The 15,282-nt window shown below is 36.1% G+C and overlaps 1 protein-coding gene across 1 annotated transcript in view; it reads left to right on the top strand.

The window, feature by feature from the left end:
• The window catches only part of Btaf1 (B-TFIID TATA-box binding protein associated factor 1), an 87,943-nt gene that overhangs the window by 47,426 nt on the left and 25,235 nt on the right, over nt 1-15,282 (top strand). The window contains exons 16-24 of the mRNA XM_070021189.1: nt 204-353; nt 583-725; nt 1,014-1,188; nt 3,341-3,544; nt 7,407-7,833; nt 9,478-9,668; nt 11,140-11,293; nt 11,692-11,801; nt 14,187-14,388. Of these exons, the coding sequence (XP_069877290.1) occupies nt 204-353; nt 583-725; nt 1,014-1,188; nt 3,341-3,544; nt 7,407-7,833; nt 9,478-9,668; nt 11,140-11,293; nt 11,692-11,801; nt 14,187-14,388 (1,756 nt within the window). The remainder of the gene's footprint in view (nt 1-203; nt 354-582; nt 726-1,013; nt 1,189-3,340; nt 3,545-7,406; nt 7,834-9,477; nt 9,669-11,139; nt 11,294-11,691; nt 11,802-14,186; nt 14,389-15,282) is intronic.

Below are 15,282 nucleotides of genomic sequence, written 5' to 3' on the forward strand. Positions count from 1 at the left end.
CCCTGGGGTTGGCAAAAATTAAAATAAAAATAAATAAAAGATTTAGTATTCTTAAAAGTATTGGGTTTTGTTTCTTACTTGGACTAAAGAGTCTTGTACTTGCTAGGCAAGCACCCTTCCACTGAGCTAAATCCTGAACCCAGTATTAAGACTTGTTAAATATTAAAAGAAAATTTTTATTTTGTTCCCCCTTTATTTTGTAGGTTTGGATGGAACTGTTGAGCAAGGCATCAGTTCAGTATGTGGTTGCAGCTGCTTGTCCGTGGATGGGTGCTTGGCTTTGCTTAATGATGCAGCCTTCTCATTTACCTATTGATTTGAATATGTTGCTAGAAGTAAAAGCTAGAGCCAAGGTAACTGTAGAAGGACATCATGTATTTGTATTGTCAACTCACAATTAATACAGTAACCAGATATGAAACCCATATTGCTTTATCATTAACCTAATTTCATTTTATGACAAAATTAATTGTAATCTTTAGCCATTAAATTTATGAAAAGAGCTGTATTACACTGGGATTATAACAGTATTTGGTATTGCCAATTAAGTTTTGATTTTTATTTTTCTTTCTTTTTCTGTAGGAAAAAACAGGTGGCAAATTGCGCCAAGGCCAAAGCCAGAATAAAGAAGTACTTCAGGAGTATATTGCAGGTGCAGACACTGTCATGGAAGACCCAGCCACCAGGGATTTTGTAGTTATGAGGGCCAGAATGATGGCAGCCAAGTGAGTATTCACCCTTCTCAATCATAAATGTAGGTCTAGTCTTAGAAGTTATTTAACCAAAGGATTCCTCTGTGTCTGTCAGTCCTTCCTCCTTTATACTAGCTATAGCCTAAGAAAAATTCAAAGGAATAAATATCCTTAATTGTTTTAAGTGTTAAAAATGAAATTATTTTAAAACATTTTTTATGGAGTTACAAAGTTTTTCTTTGTCTGAAAAATTATGGGCTTTAATAGGGGAGGTTTTCCCCCAGATAATTTCTATAGTAACTTATCTTTTCACCATTTTAGGTTATTAGGAGCACTTTGTTGCTGTATTTGTGATCCAGGTGTAAATATGGTAACCCAAGAAATTAAGCCAGCAGAATCCCTTGGACAGTTATTGCTCTTCCATTTGAACTCCAAATCTGCTTTACAGAGGATTAGTGTTGCTTTGGTCATCTGTGAATGGGCTACTTTACAAAAGGTAAGATTGTCCCCAAACTAATAAAGACAAATTAAATAAAAGCAATTTCCATTAGCTTTTAGGATTATTTATATTTTATAACAGAGAAATGAATGTTTTCTTTATAAAAACCCTCGTTTCCAGACACTATTGACTCATACCTGTAAGTCTCGCTACTTAGAAAGCTGAGATCCCAGAGGATCAAGTTGAGAGCCAGTTTTTCAGTCAGAAAAGTCCAAGAGACTCCATCTTCAATATAACCAGCAAAGAGCTGGGCTAGAGGTGGCTCAAGTAATAGAGCACCAGCTGAGCAAGCACAGGTCCTGAGTTCAAAACCTAGTATCAGCAAAAGGAGAAAAAAAAAATTCAACAGTTATAGGAAAGTATTCCAGTTAACATTACACATTATTTCTTTCCTACTTACATTAGATTTTTTTCTTGGCTCTCCCAATCCATAGCTTGTAGTGCTTAGCTATGCTTATATTTAATCATTATTTTTTACCATATATTTTGTTAAGAAAGGTTGATATTAAAAATACCTATGTAGGTTGGGTGCTGGTGGCTCACACTAGTAACTCTAGCTACTCAAGAGGCCAAAATCCAAGATTATGCTTCAAAGCCAGCCTGGGCAGGAAAGTCTCTGTGAGACTCTAATCTCCAGTTAACTACTCAAAAATCGGAAGTGGTGCTGTGGCTCAAAGTGGTAGAGCGCTAGCCTTGAGCAAAATAGCTCAAGAACAGTGCCCAGGCCCTGAGTTCAAGCCCCACAAGTGACCCCTAAAAAGAAAAGTATGCTGGGCACAGGTGGCTCATGCCTGTGATCCTAGCTACTCAGGAGGCTGAGATCTGAGGACTAGAGTTCAAAGCCAGCCTGAGCTGGAAAGTCTTGAGACTCTTTAAGGCTAACCACCAGAAAACTAGAAGTTGAGCTGTGGCTCCAAGTGGTAGAATGCTAGCCTTAAGCAAAAATGCTCAGGGGAGTTTCAGGAGGTTAAGCCTCACAATTGACAAACAAAAAAACTGTATAGAAACAGTCCAGAAACTGTATGTTATATATTCAGTTGCTCATTCATTCCTCACTGTATCCCTCATATAAAACATTTTCAGTCCATTTTGTTTTAGAAATATTAGTTGTTTGGATAGTAAGTAGCAAGGGAAGAATTTTTGGTCGCAGAATAAAGCAAGCTCTACATTTAAGCTCTAATTTTCATGCTTCCAGGTAAACCATTCTTTTCAAGCTCTTTTAACCTGTAAGGTTAAAAGTAAGGAGTCTGATTTTCTTTAAGATTTGCTTCTGTAAACCAAAGAAATTTCTTGCTGGTTTTGTTTATTCCATTGACTGGAATTCTGGAAATTTAACTGTCTGCACTTGCTGTGAGAGTTGTTTGTTACTATCACTTATCATTTTGTCAAAGCTGTATCTTAAAAGTAACTCAGCCATGCTCTATTGCAATTGAGACCCCTGCTTTGCCTCTGGAAAGAAGCAAGTCTCATCTATTTTTTAGTCAGGACTCAGTGTGCTGGAGAGGCAGTGATGCTGTGTTTTTGTGCCTCTCAGACTCAGCAGCAAGTGTTGACAGTTCGGTTTCTGGACCCTCACAGAGCTTCTCTGGATTTACTCTGTGAACCCAGGCTGATCACCCAGATCCCACAGAATCCCTCATGGCTCACCACTGAGGCCAGTCCCCCTCTGGTTGAGGCAGGCCACAACCAGAAAGAGTGGGAAGGGTTAGTTAAATTTGGGGGCAGGTAAGTAGCTTTTAAATTATATATCCATTTCTACCATATAGCATGTGAAGCTATGGCTAAACTGTTAAGAAATCTAATAACGAATTTTTAATAACATTTTTAATTAGTGCATGCCAGATGTTCTCTTTGGATTGATTTTTATTGTAATATACTTTTAAATCATTACTGTATATATGTATGTGTAAGCTTTGGAATATATTTAGAATGGAATAAGAGTGGAATTATAATAGTTTTATGTGCATGTTCTGTAGTCATATTAAAATTTTAGGGTTCTCTTGTATAACTAACTCGTTCTGTGAGATAACAGAACATAGATTCAAAATCAGTAGAAATTTAGAACCCGATTGTTGCAAGTGAACTTTATGTAACTGTAAAATTACATTTATATATTTGTCCTGAATATTTGTTGTCTATTGTATTTTAGGAGTGTAAAGCTGTTACCCTAGCTGTGCAGCCACGTTTACTTGATATCCTTTCAGAACATTTGTATTATGATGAAATTGCTGTTCCATTCACACGAATGCAGAATGAATGTAAACAATTTATATCGTCATTAGCTGATGCACATATTGAAGTTGGTAATAGAATAAACAACAATGTTTTAACAATAGATCAAGCTAATGACCTGGTGAGTAAAGAAGTAATTTTCTTAATTGTACATAGAGCATGAAATAAAGATTAGAAATTTATCATGACTGTTTACCATAAAAACATTAATTTGTTTAATCTATGCCTTGGTAGCCTATCATCCTTACTCAGTTTTTGACAGGGAGTAGGAGATGTGCTAGGGTTTCAATTCAGGGCCTCACTTTTGCTAGATAGGAGATACTACTACTAGAGCCATACTCAGTCTTTTTTTTTTTAATTTTGTGTCGGTGGTGGGGCTTGAACTCTGGGCCTGGGCACTGTCCCTGTGCTCTTCAGCTGAAGGTGAGCGCTCTGTCGTTTGATCCATAGCGCCACTCTGGTTTTGTAGTGGTTTATTGGAGATAAGAGTCTCACGGACTTGCCTGCCCAGTCTGGCTTTGAACCACAATCCTCAGATCTTAGCCTCCTGAGTAGCTAGGATTATAGGCATGAGCCAATGGCACCCAGCTTTTGCTTCATTTTTTATGCCCAGGGTCAGCCTTGGACTACTCTAATTTCCACTAAACTCCTTTGCTAAGAGTCAACATTTTATACAGCAACTTATTTTTACCTTTTACATTTATCAGCAACTTGTCTTTACCTCAGTGGTATGTTAGATTGTTCTGTTGTGTGTATCTCTTACATTAGTAGGCTCTGTTTTTCTAGTATATTAAGACATTGAGTCTTTTAATATTAGTTAATAAACATTGCTTAAAGGATTGATTTAATTTTTGGATAATTAGCTTTCCTCAGTTGTCTGTAGTCACTGGCCATTGACATAAGCAAAGCCTATTTATGACAATGTTTCCAAGTTATTTTAGAATTGTAACTGTTTCAAATGAGTCTTGTGAGAACTCAAAGCAAAGTGGAAAGTATAATTTAGGAGTGATAATGTGCCTCACCCCAATTAGAATGGCCATTATCAAGAAAATAATAATATGCTGGAGAGGATGAGGCCAAAAGGGAACCCTAATGCATACTTGGTAGAAATGTAAACTTGATAAAACATTCTAAAAAGTAGTGTGGAGTTTCCTCAAAAACTTAAACATAGGGGCTGGGAAGGTGGCTCAGTGGTAGAGCACTTGCCTTGCATGCTCAAGGCCCTGGGTTCGATTCCTCAGCACCACATAAGAAAAAAGCCGGAAGTGGCGCTGTGGCGCAAGTGGTAGAGTGCTAGCCTTGAGCTGAAGAGCTGAGGGACAGTGCCCAGGCCCAGAGTTCAAGCCCCACAACCGGACCCAAAAAAAAAAAAAAAAACTTAAACATAGACCCACTCTATGATGCAGCAATTCTACTCCGGGACATTTACCTAAAAGATAACAAACCAGGATACAGTAGAGCTACCAGCACAATCATGTTCATTGCAGCACTATTTACTAAAACCATGGTGTAGAATCAGCCCAGAATGTCCCTCAGCGGACAAATGGATCAAGAAAATGTGGTATATATACACAATGGAATTTTACTCATCCATTAGAAAGAATGATATTGTACCATTTGTGAAGAAATGGAAAGTCTTGGAAAAAATTAAATGAAGTCAAACTCAGAGAGACAAAATATCCATGTGTTTTCCCTTATATATAGAAGCTAGATTTAGCTTACAAACTCATAAGTACATACATTGGGAAGTATGCAAGGGTATACAAACACATTCACTGAAAGAATGGTAGATTCAAGGAAGATCTCAAATAAGTGTAATTCCTTAGAAAGGCAAAAATCAAAGTTCAGCAAAACACCAGGAAATAGATACTGGAAAGGGGTGGGATGGGATCAAGGAGAAAGGGGTAAAGAAATGAAGAGGAGAAGAGGGGTAGGGGTAAAATGCAGACAAGAATCCAATGTATATCCTACAAAATTTAGGAGTGAAGGTGAGGTGAATAGGGGAGGGATGAGTGAGAATGTTGAAAGGGGTTGTTGATCAAGATACATTGTATCTTTGTTAAATGAGAACTCCATTGAACAACTTCCTAAAGATAGTAATAAAAAACATGATAATTAACTTTTGTTCCTTTGTATAGAGCAGATTGTCATGGTCATACAGCTATAATCCTGGATACTTTAAAATGATAAATGTGTATGTGTATGTGCTTACTTTGTATTTCTTCAGGTTTTCTCTTTTAATAGTATTATCAGTGTTGATCATTATGGAATTGATAATTTCTAGGCCTTCAGAGTTAGAGTTTCAGATAGGCATGGCATGGCATGTGGCATGTTCCTGTAATCCCAGCACTCCATAGGCAGGAAGATTATGAGTTCCAGGTCAGTCTGAGCTAGATTTATAGTAAAACTGTGACTCAAAGCAAAAACAAACCAAACAAGGTCTGAGAATGTGGCTTAGTGGTAGAGTTCTTGCCTAGAATGTATGAGGCCCTGGGTTTGATTCCTCAGTACCACATAAATGAAAAAGTGATCATAGAAAAAAAATTTTTTTAATACAACAAAATTTGATTCTTTGTTAAAAAGTTCTGTTGTCCGATGTTGGTTTTTCTGATCAATAAAGTTCAGACTAGATCTATTTATATATAATTGTAGTTTACAAACAGGACTTATTTTTTATATGCAAACTATTATAGGATCTTTGTGTACATGAATGTTCAGAACATCATTACTCATAATTGACAAAGGTAGAGAGGACTCAGATATTAATAACTGATATTGTAGATAAATGAGAGGGAAACATATTATGAAAATTTGACATATAGTAGAATACTGTTTGATAAATGGAGAATTGGGTATTTCTACATGCTACAACATAGGTGATGTTTGAAAACAAGTTAATGAAACTAGTTACCAAAGACTACATATGTTATGATTCCATTTATGTGAATCTTTAAGAATGGTAAGGGATCTCCATCATTGGATGGATCATCCATCCATGGGGTTGGATGGAAATAAGTGAATTAATGAATATGTGTTCTTTTGGGGCTGAATTGTACACTTTGAATAGATTAGTTTTATGGCATATGAATTATATCTCAAAAAAATTGTTAAGAATTGACCAGTCTTTTAATTATGTTTTAAAGGAGTAAAACAGTCTTTGTAGCCTTGTAAAACTCTTGACAATTAAAATAATGGCTATTGCATAATTTTATTCTTTTTTTAAAATCATCCTCTTATTGACTGGGCATTTCTGTTGGTGATGAGGTCAGGGAAAGAATGAAAATAATCAGTTCAGTTAGTAAGTAAGAACTATTCAGTTAGCCAATGACTGTCCTAAATGTTCTTGTTGTTGTTGTTTATTTTTTTTTTTTTTGTGACAGTACTGGGGCTTTAACTAAGGTCCTGCAACTCTTACTTTTTTCACTTAAGGCTAGTGCTCTGTCACTTGAGCACCTCTACTTCTGGGTTTTGGGGGCTGATTAAGCAGAGATGGGTGCCTGTGGCTCACATTTGTAATCCTAGCTACTCAGGAGGCTGAGATCTGCGATTACAAGCTGGGCAGAAAAGTCCATGAGACTCTAATCTCCAGTTAACCACCAGAAAACCAGAAATAGAGCTGTGGCTTTGGGCAAAAAGAGCACAAGGACAGTGCCCAGGCCCTGAGTTCAAGCCCCAGCTGGCTTTGAACCATGATTCTCAGATCTTGTCTTCCTGAGTAGGTAGGATTACAGGCATGAACCACTGGCATCTGGCAAGAATATGTTTTTCTTAAAGAATATATTGCTTTCTAGTCAAGCACTCTATTGCTACACCACATCCCCAGCCCAAGAATAAAGTGAGTCATTAATTTAGCTTACTGTGTAGTTAAACAGCATTGATATTGTGGAGCTTATGAGTGAGACAAGATGTATTGCCTGCCAATTAGAAGTTACAGTCTATTTGGGATTGGTGTAATATAATTTTTCATTTCTTTCTTTTATTAGGTCACAACTGTTTTTAGTGAAGTCACATCGACCTTTGATTTAAATCCTCAAGTGTTGCAGCAGTTAGATAGTAAACGGCAACAGGTCCAAATGACAGTTACAGAGACTAACCAGGAGTGGCAAGTGCTGCAGTTACGTGTACATACTTTTGCTGCATGTGCAGTCGTGAGTTTGCAACAGCTTCCAGAGAAATTAAATCCTGTCATAAAACCACTAATGGAGACGATTAAAAAAGAAGAGAATACACTAGTGCAAAACTATGCAGCTCAGTGCATAGCTAAACTTCTTCAACAGTGCACAACAAGGACACCCTGTCCCAATTCAAAAATTATTAAAAACCTCTGTAGTTCACTTTGTGTGGATCCGTATCTAACCCCTTGTGTAACGTGTCCTGTACCAACACAAAGTGGCCAGGAAAATTCTAAAGGTATATATCTAAACCTTTTGTTTGGGATAGAGAAGAAATTAACCATTTAAAATTTTCATATACATATGGCTATAATTTAACCATAAATCCAGTTCATGTTAAAGCCATTTTTTCCATTTCCCATTCTGACAGAAAAATGCGTGGTTATAACAAAAATTATTTGTTACATGAATATGCATTTATTACCAATCAGTCCTCTTAAGTATACATAAACTATTCATAGCTTATTTGATATTTGATATGTAAGATGATTCAAATATATAAGACATCAGAAGTAGCACTGTGGCTAAGTGGTAGAACATTAGTCTTGAGCACAAAAAGGCCCAGGACAGTGCTCAGGCCCTGAGAGTTCAAACTCCAGGACTGGTAAAAAAAAATAAAAAACCAGAATTGGTTTCTTTAGGTAGACACTGGTGGCTCATGCCTGTAATCCTAGCTACTTAGGAGACAGATCTGAGGATCATAATTTGAAGCCAGTCTGGGCAGGAAAGTCCATGTGACTTACTTTCCAATTAATCAGAAAAAGCTGGAAGTGGCACTGTGGCTCAAGTGTTAGACTACTTGCCTTCAGCAAAAGGAGCTCAAGGGCCAGGACCAGAGTTCAAGCCCCAGGACTGGCCACTCAAAATTTTTATATATGTGTTCACCCTTATCTTCACTTTGAAAACTATTGTTGTTTATAATAATGATGCTAGAAAATATATCAGTTGTTAATGAAAGCTCTTTCTGTACTGTTTGGCTTCCATTAATTTAGTGCCTGTTTTGTCAGATGAGTGAACTCTTGATAAAAGTAAAGCTTTTTCTTTTTATCCAGAAAAGTTTACATGGAAGATACCTTTCATTAGGTTGGTCTCAGTAGACAGGAGTTTCTTCCTTCAGATTTTTCAATCATATAGTTTATTTTTGCTAAGATTTTTGGAAAATAAAATTATTCAAAATATAAAGAGCTACAACTTTGCAGTAATGTGTGTAGATCTTGAAAAAAATGTGAACTCAAAGGATATTTTGAACTAATACTTAACACATGTTAATATGTAACGTAATAAGAGTCATGCATCTCTTCCCGCCTCCCCAACACACCTTTTTGTTTTTAACTAGTCCTGGGGCTTGAACTCGGGTTACACTGTCCCTGAGCTTTCTTGCTTAAGGTTAGTGTTCCATCACTTGTACCACAGCTCCATTTCTGGCTTTTTGTGTAGTTAACTGGAGGTAAGAATCTCATGGACTTTTCTGCCCTGTCTGGCTTCAAACTGATCTTCAGATTACAGAGGAGAACCACCAGTGTCCAGTTGCCTCCCCTCTTTTATTGACATGTGAGACAGCTGTATTTTGCACTGGTTAATGTCTGGTTTCGTGATGACAATAATATTTAAGAGGAAATTTGCTTGAAATATTTTTAATGTTTCTTTTGTTGATATAGTCATTTTTGCATGTGATATTCTTTATTGCTTTATTAATTCTACAACTTTGATAGCTTGTTAAGAAAAAACCTAAGCAAATAGATTATTTTGTTGCCATTTTGTATTTTAAAACAAAATCACCAGTTTATAAAAATTAAGGCCTTTTATATTATGTTTTCTCCCTTTTATAGAAGAACAATATTTAGTCTCATATGATTAAGAGGTTAACTTTTCTCCCTATTAGGATCCAACTTAGAAAAAGATGGAATGCATCATACTGTCACCAAACACAGAGGTATAATTACACTGTATAGGCATCAGAAAGCCGCATTTGCTATCACCAGTAGGCGAGGTCCTACCCCCAAAGCAGTAAAAGCTCAAATAGCAGATTTTCCTGCAGGAAGTAGTGGGAATATCCTTGTTGAACTTGATGAGGTAAGCAGTGTTTTATTTTGAAGCTTTGATGCTTACAGATGAGTTCTTTGACCAGCTTCTGGTTGTATTTTTGTGCTTAAGGTGAAAGGACTGGTATAGCCTTTTATAATACTCTAGCACCATGGTTGAGAAAAGTAGTATACTTCTTTAAATTTCTCATTTGTCATTTGTACCAGCTTTACTTTTATCTTCCTAGGCAAAGAACCCTTGATAGTGGGTACCTAAAGTATTCATAAACATAAGTGAATGAATTCCTAAAGCACTGACTGTAAAGAAGATATGAGTCAAATTATATTAAACATGATTCTAGAAGATAATAAGAGATAGTAAACTAGCTTTTCTCTATCCTATCAGAATTCCTCTTCTGAGTAATTTTTAAAAAGTTTTGAAAGTTACACAGTATTATCATTCTCATTGTTGTGGTTCTGGGGACAAACCTGAAGTTTGGCCTAAGCAAGCACTTTACTACTAGCCACCCCCTGCTTCATACAGTTATATTATTACAATGAAATGAATGTTTTATTTGCTTCATGGCAAGCTATAGGAACCTATGTGTGTTCAGCAGTAAATTGACTACTATAACTAGTTCTTTTTTTTTTTTTTTTTTTTTTGGGTCCGGTCGTGGGGCCTGAACTCTGGGCCTGGGCACTGCCCCTCAGCTCTTCAGCTCAAGGCTAGCGCTCTACCACCTGAGCCACAGCGCCACTTCTGTCTTTTTTTCTTTTTGCTTATGTGGTGCTGAGGAATCGAACCCAGGGCCTCACACATGCAAGGCAAGCGCTCTACCACTGAGCCACCTTCCCAGCCCTATGACTAGTTGTTAATACAGGTCTATTTCAAGTTTCTTTAAAAAATAACACCTGCATTTTAAAACATTCTGTGAAGGCTTTTTCTTGGCTATATTTTACCACAATAATTTTCATCAAAAATTTACTGTCATCTTGGTATTTACACTGCTACTTTTCACAGCTCTTTTTCTACTTGAATTAAAATACGCAAGAGAGGAATGTGAGAAAGGGTTTGTTGTTGGCAGGCAGGGCAAAGGTTTGTGTCTAAATATTGTTGAATAAGTTACTAAGCTTGGGGACAGCTTAAACATGCTATTATGTCCTTTAAATGAGCATAGATAAGAATATGCCATTTCATCTTTTATCTTCTAATTAAGTTTTTTTAGGGGTGGGGAAAATTAAGAAAAAACAGTTTAGGGGCTGTCTCTGGAACAGCACATATATTTCTATTGTTTGTCCTCAGCCTAAGAAAAAAAGTATTTTACCATGGACAGAAAAATCTAGGAGTTTTTGGCCTGTATAATTTTAATTATTGGAAAATATGTGTGTACCTATATATGTATATATCCAATAATTTATTGATTAATAGAAACAATTCTTAGGTGTTGATTTTCAATTATCTTGATAAAATTTTAAATGCATTATGTAGCTTTCTGAAATTCTCATTTCAACTAACTTTTAAGGCCCAGAAGCCTTACCTGGTACAACGAAGAGGAGCTGAATTTGCCTTGACAACTATAGTGAAACATTTTGGTGGGGAAATGGCAGTGAAGTTGCCTCATCTCTGGGATAGTATGGTTGGCCCATTGAGGAATATAATTGACCTAAATAATTTTGGTATGTATGTATTTTTCTGAATTCAGTTTTAAATCTTAGTGTCTTACCAAGTAAATATATTCATTTAGAAGAAAAATATTTATGTGTTTATCCCTGACAAAGGTTTTTAAATGGAAGTTTGGTTTAAAAAATGTATATATGTGTGTATGTATATATTACATATATATAATCATTTTTCCATTTTCTGTATACTGGCTTTATTTTCAACTACAGCTTGAAAAAAGATATTTAAAATGTATTATTTTAAACTTCATGATTGCTTTTAAGTAACATACCCCAACACTTAAATTAGGTCATGACAATATTATTGTTCTAGCTGGAGAGGTACTAAAAAATTTTGTGTGCTTTAGCTTTTGAAAAAAGAGTTGCAAAATAATATAGATTTCATGTTTGAATAGATGGAAAGTCCCTCCTGGAAAAGGGAGATGGCCCTGCCCAAGAACTGGTAAATTCTCTGCAAGTTTTTGAAACAGCAGCTGCTTCCATGGATTCTGAACTTCATCCCTTGGTAACTAATACAAATGTAGTATTTCAGATGAAACAAATGGTCCTCTTTAAAAAAAAAAAAAAAAAAAACAACTGAAGATTTGAAAGTACAGCTTGATCTCATCATTATATTGTATAACTAGAGGCTTCAGAACTGTGTGCTGGGTCCATTAATGATAGAAAACCCAATGAGGAAACTTAGAATAAGAGACATTTTGAAAAGGGTTCTGATGGCACAGGACTGAGTGTAAACAGAAAGAAAAACTGAGCCTTATTTGATTAGAACGGTTCTAGTTCCAAGAAAGAAAGAGCATATGTAATAAGATCTGCTTTCACAGTAGGTTGAAAGGTAGAGGGAAACCACCTGCCTAAGATGAAATTGGACAGTGGCAAAGGTAGAACACCGGTTTGTGATTTTTAATTACTTCTGGTACTAGAATTTGAACTCAGGGCTTTGGGCTTGAGCTGGGGGGGGGGGGTAGAGGGGAGAGAGAAAGGAGAGAGAGAGAGAGAGAGAGAGAGAGAGAGAGAGAGAGAGAGAGAGAGAGAGAGAGAGAGAGTGTGTGTGTGTGTGTTTGTGTTGGCTGGTTTTGGACTTGTATTCTCAGATCACAGGCTCCTAAATAACTAGAATTACAGGTGTGAGCCACTGATAACCTGGCTCCAGGCATACTTTTTGGTAGGTATTTTTGCTGGCTTTTTTGTATATGCTAGGCTTCCTCAATTTTCTAAGCCTCATTTTCTTCAGTAGCTAGTAGAATAAGTAGTTTGAATAGTAGGAATGAGTCATTGGTGCCTAGCTGTTTCTTTTCTCTTAGTTTTTTGTTTTGGACATAATTGGGACAGAAGGAGGGGAAAACAGTTATCTTTTTTCATAGAAGCAAGTTTATCTTTTCAGATATCTATATTAGAAAATTCTGTACAATTTATAATCTTGTTTATAATTTTGTTTTCTTTCCTCACATAAATTATAAAAGTGAATCTAGGTGGGAGTAGAGAGCAATGAAAATTTCTGTGTATTAGTAATAAAACATGCTTGTTAAAATTCTGCTCATAAGCCAGGTACAGTGACTTATATCCCACCTGCTTGGGGGAGAGTACAGGGGAAGGATTGCTTGGGCCCTAGGAATTGGAAATCAGCCCCAGGAACATAGCAAGACAACTCAAAAAAAGAAAAAAAAAACACAAACAACTTTTTTTTAGAATTCTCTGATGTACTGTTAGTAGACAGAACTTTATCTTTGTGCCATCATCATCCATGATTAGCAGTTTGCATTCATGTGAAATGTAAGGCTATCCTAACTTGAACAGGTATTTGGTTTTCATCAGTAATCTGGTTGTTTCATATAGCAGATTTAATAATGCTATTAATAGGTCATTGCAATTATGTATCCATATGCACTTAAAACCTAAACCACTGCTGCAAATTTCGAGGGGTCTATGATGGATGTGTGGTGCCTTTTTCCCAGTCTCAGGAGAATTGAAATTGCTTTTTTTCCCTCTACTGGGGTTTGAATTCATTGGCCTTGTGCTTACTAATAGACACTGAATTACTTGAGAGATAGCCTGAAGTCTTTTTTACTTTTGTCTTTTTGTTTGTTTGTTTGTTTTTTGGCCAGTCATGGAGCTTGAACTCTGGGCCTGGATGCTGTCCCTCAGCTCTTCAGTTCAAGGCTGGTGTTTCCTGCCCAGGCTGGCTTTGAACTGTGATCCTCAGATCTCAGCCTCCTGAGTAGCTAGGATTATAGGTGTGAGCCACTGGCACCTGGCTTGTCATTTTTTGAATAGAACATTTGGCGCAGGCCAACCTGGATTTCAGTCTTCCTTATACTTCCCTAGTAGTTGCGATGACAAGCATACACCAGCTTACCCAGCTTTTATTACTTGAGATGGGCTTTCACTAACTTTTTTGCCTAAGCCAGTTTCACACTATGACCCTTCCCATCTCAGCCTCCTGAGTAGCCAGGATTATAGCTGCAAGCCAACTCACTCATTTGAAAATAGTCATCTTTTGAAAACATGCCTCTTGTTTGCAGTTCTGGATACCTAAGATATAATATTGAACAGTGGAGAAGTTCTGTGCTTTTTACATTTCTTTTGAGACAGTTTTGAATATTTTATTGTGAACTTAGATTAATTTTCTTTTTTTTATTGTAAAGATACTATACAGAGGGTTACAGTTACATGAGTAAGGTAATGAGTACACTTCCTATTGAACATTGTTACCCCCTCCATTGTTTTCCCCCTAGATTAATTTTCTATTGAGGATATTTTGACCATAATGTTATGAGGTATTTGGGGACTCTTTTGGACTTAGCGTCTCAGAGTTTATATAGGCTATTAATGTTACAGTATATTAGAGAATAATGAGTATTTTAATTGTCCTTTTTTTTTTTTTTTTTTTTAGTTGGTACAGCATTTGCCTCATCTTTATATGTGCCTTCAGTACCCAAGCACTGCAGTGAGGCACATGGCTGCTCGCTGTGTAGGTGTCATGAGTAAAATAGCTACCATGGAAACAATGAACATTTTTTTGGAGAAGGTTCTTCCATGGCTAGGAGCAATTGATGACAATGTCAAACAAGAGGGTGCAATTGAAGCACTTGCCTGTATCCTTTATTTTGAAAAACTGTTGAGTAATGTTATTCATTTTACTTAGGGATGCAAAGTTATTTATTTAAAAGTACATGAAAAAATCTGCTTTGTGGGCTGGGATGTAGCTCAGTGGCAAAGCGCTTGCCTAGCAAGTGCAACGTCCTGGGTTCGATCCCCAGTACCAAAAAAGAAAAGACAAAAAAAATACAGTTTTAAAAAAAATCTGCTTTGTTCCAAGAAGAAAACTTTTATTTTGATTTATTTAATTACAAGGTTGCTACAAGTATAAATATATTTTATAGTAAAAAAAGATTTCATATACAAATTTTAAAGACAGTTTTTTAACATGCAAAATAGTTTTATGTACTTTTAAACTACATATTCAATAACAAACTGGGGTTTGGAGTTTATAATTGATGCTTTATTAATATAATTCAGATACGATGTTATAAATAGTGTTTCCAAACTGTTCATTTTATTGGGTCAAGAAGACTAAAATACACTAGAAAGCTAGAAATACATTGGCATGTTTCTGTTAAAGACATGGCAGCCATTCTTTAACTCAAAAGTATCTGAAAGAAATGTCTCAGAGCAAGAAAGATGAAGATCAGATCAGTAGAAACTGGTTCAAAATATTGAAGATTACAGAAGGACTTCACTTACCTAGATCTAATATATCCAGTTGGTGATTGTCAAGATTCTGGTGAGAAATTTGGAATTAATCTCTGAGTGACACTAAGTTGTACTCCCTTGCTTCTAACATGGCTTCATTTATTCTGACACTGAAATTCTAAGAAAAAATATTTTTAGCAAAATTTCTTTTAGTCTTTGGATAGAAACATGATTTTATATTTTTAATTATGAAAGAGTTAATGAACAGTAGTGTTCAATGAACAGTAGTGCTCAAA

This window comes from Dipodomys merriami, unplaced genomic scaffold (genome assembly GCF_024711535.1).
Source record: "Dipodomys merriami isolate MVZ:Mamm:240054 unplaced genomic scaffold, mDipMer1.0.p SCAF_14, whole genome shotgun sequence".
Classification (NCBI taxonomy): Eukaryota; Metazoa; Chordata; class Mammalia; order Rodentia; family Heteromyidae; genus Dipodomys; species Dipodomys merriami.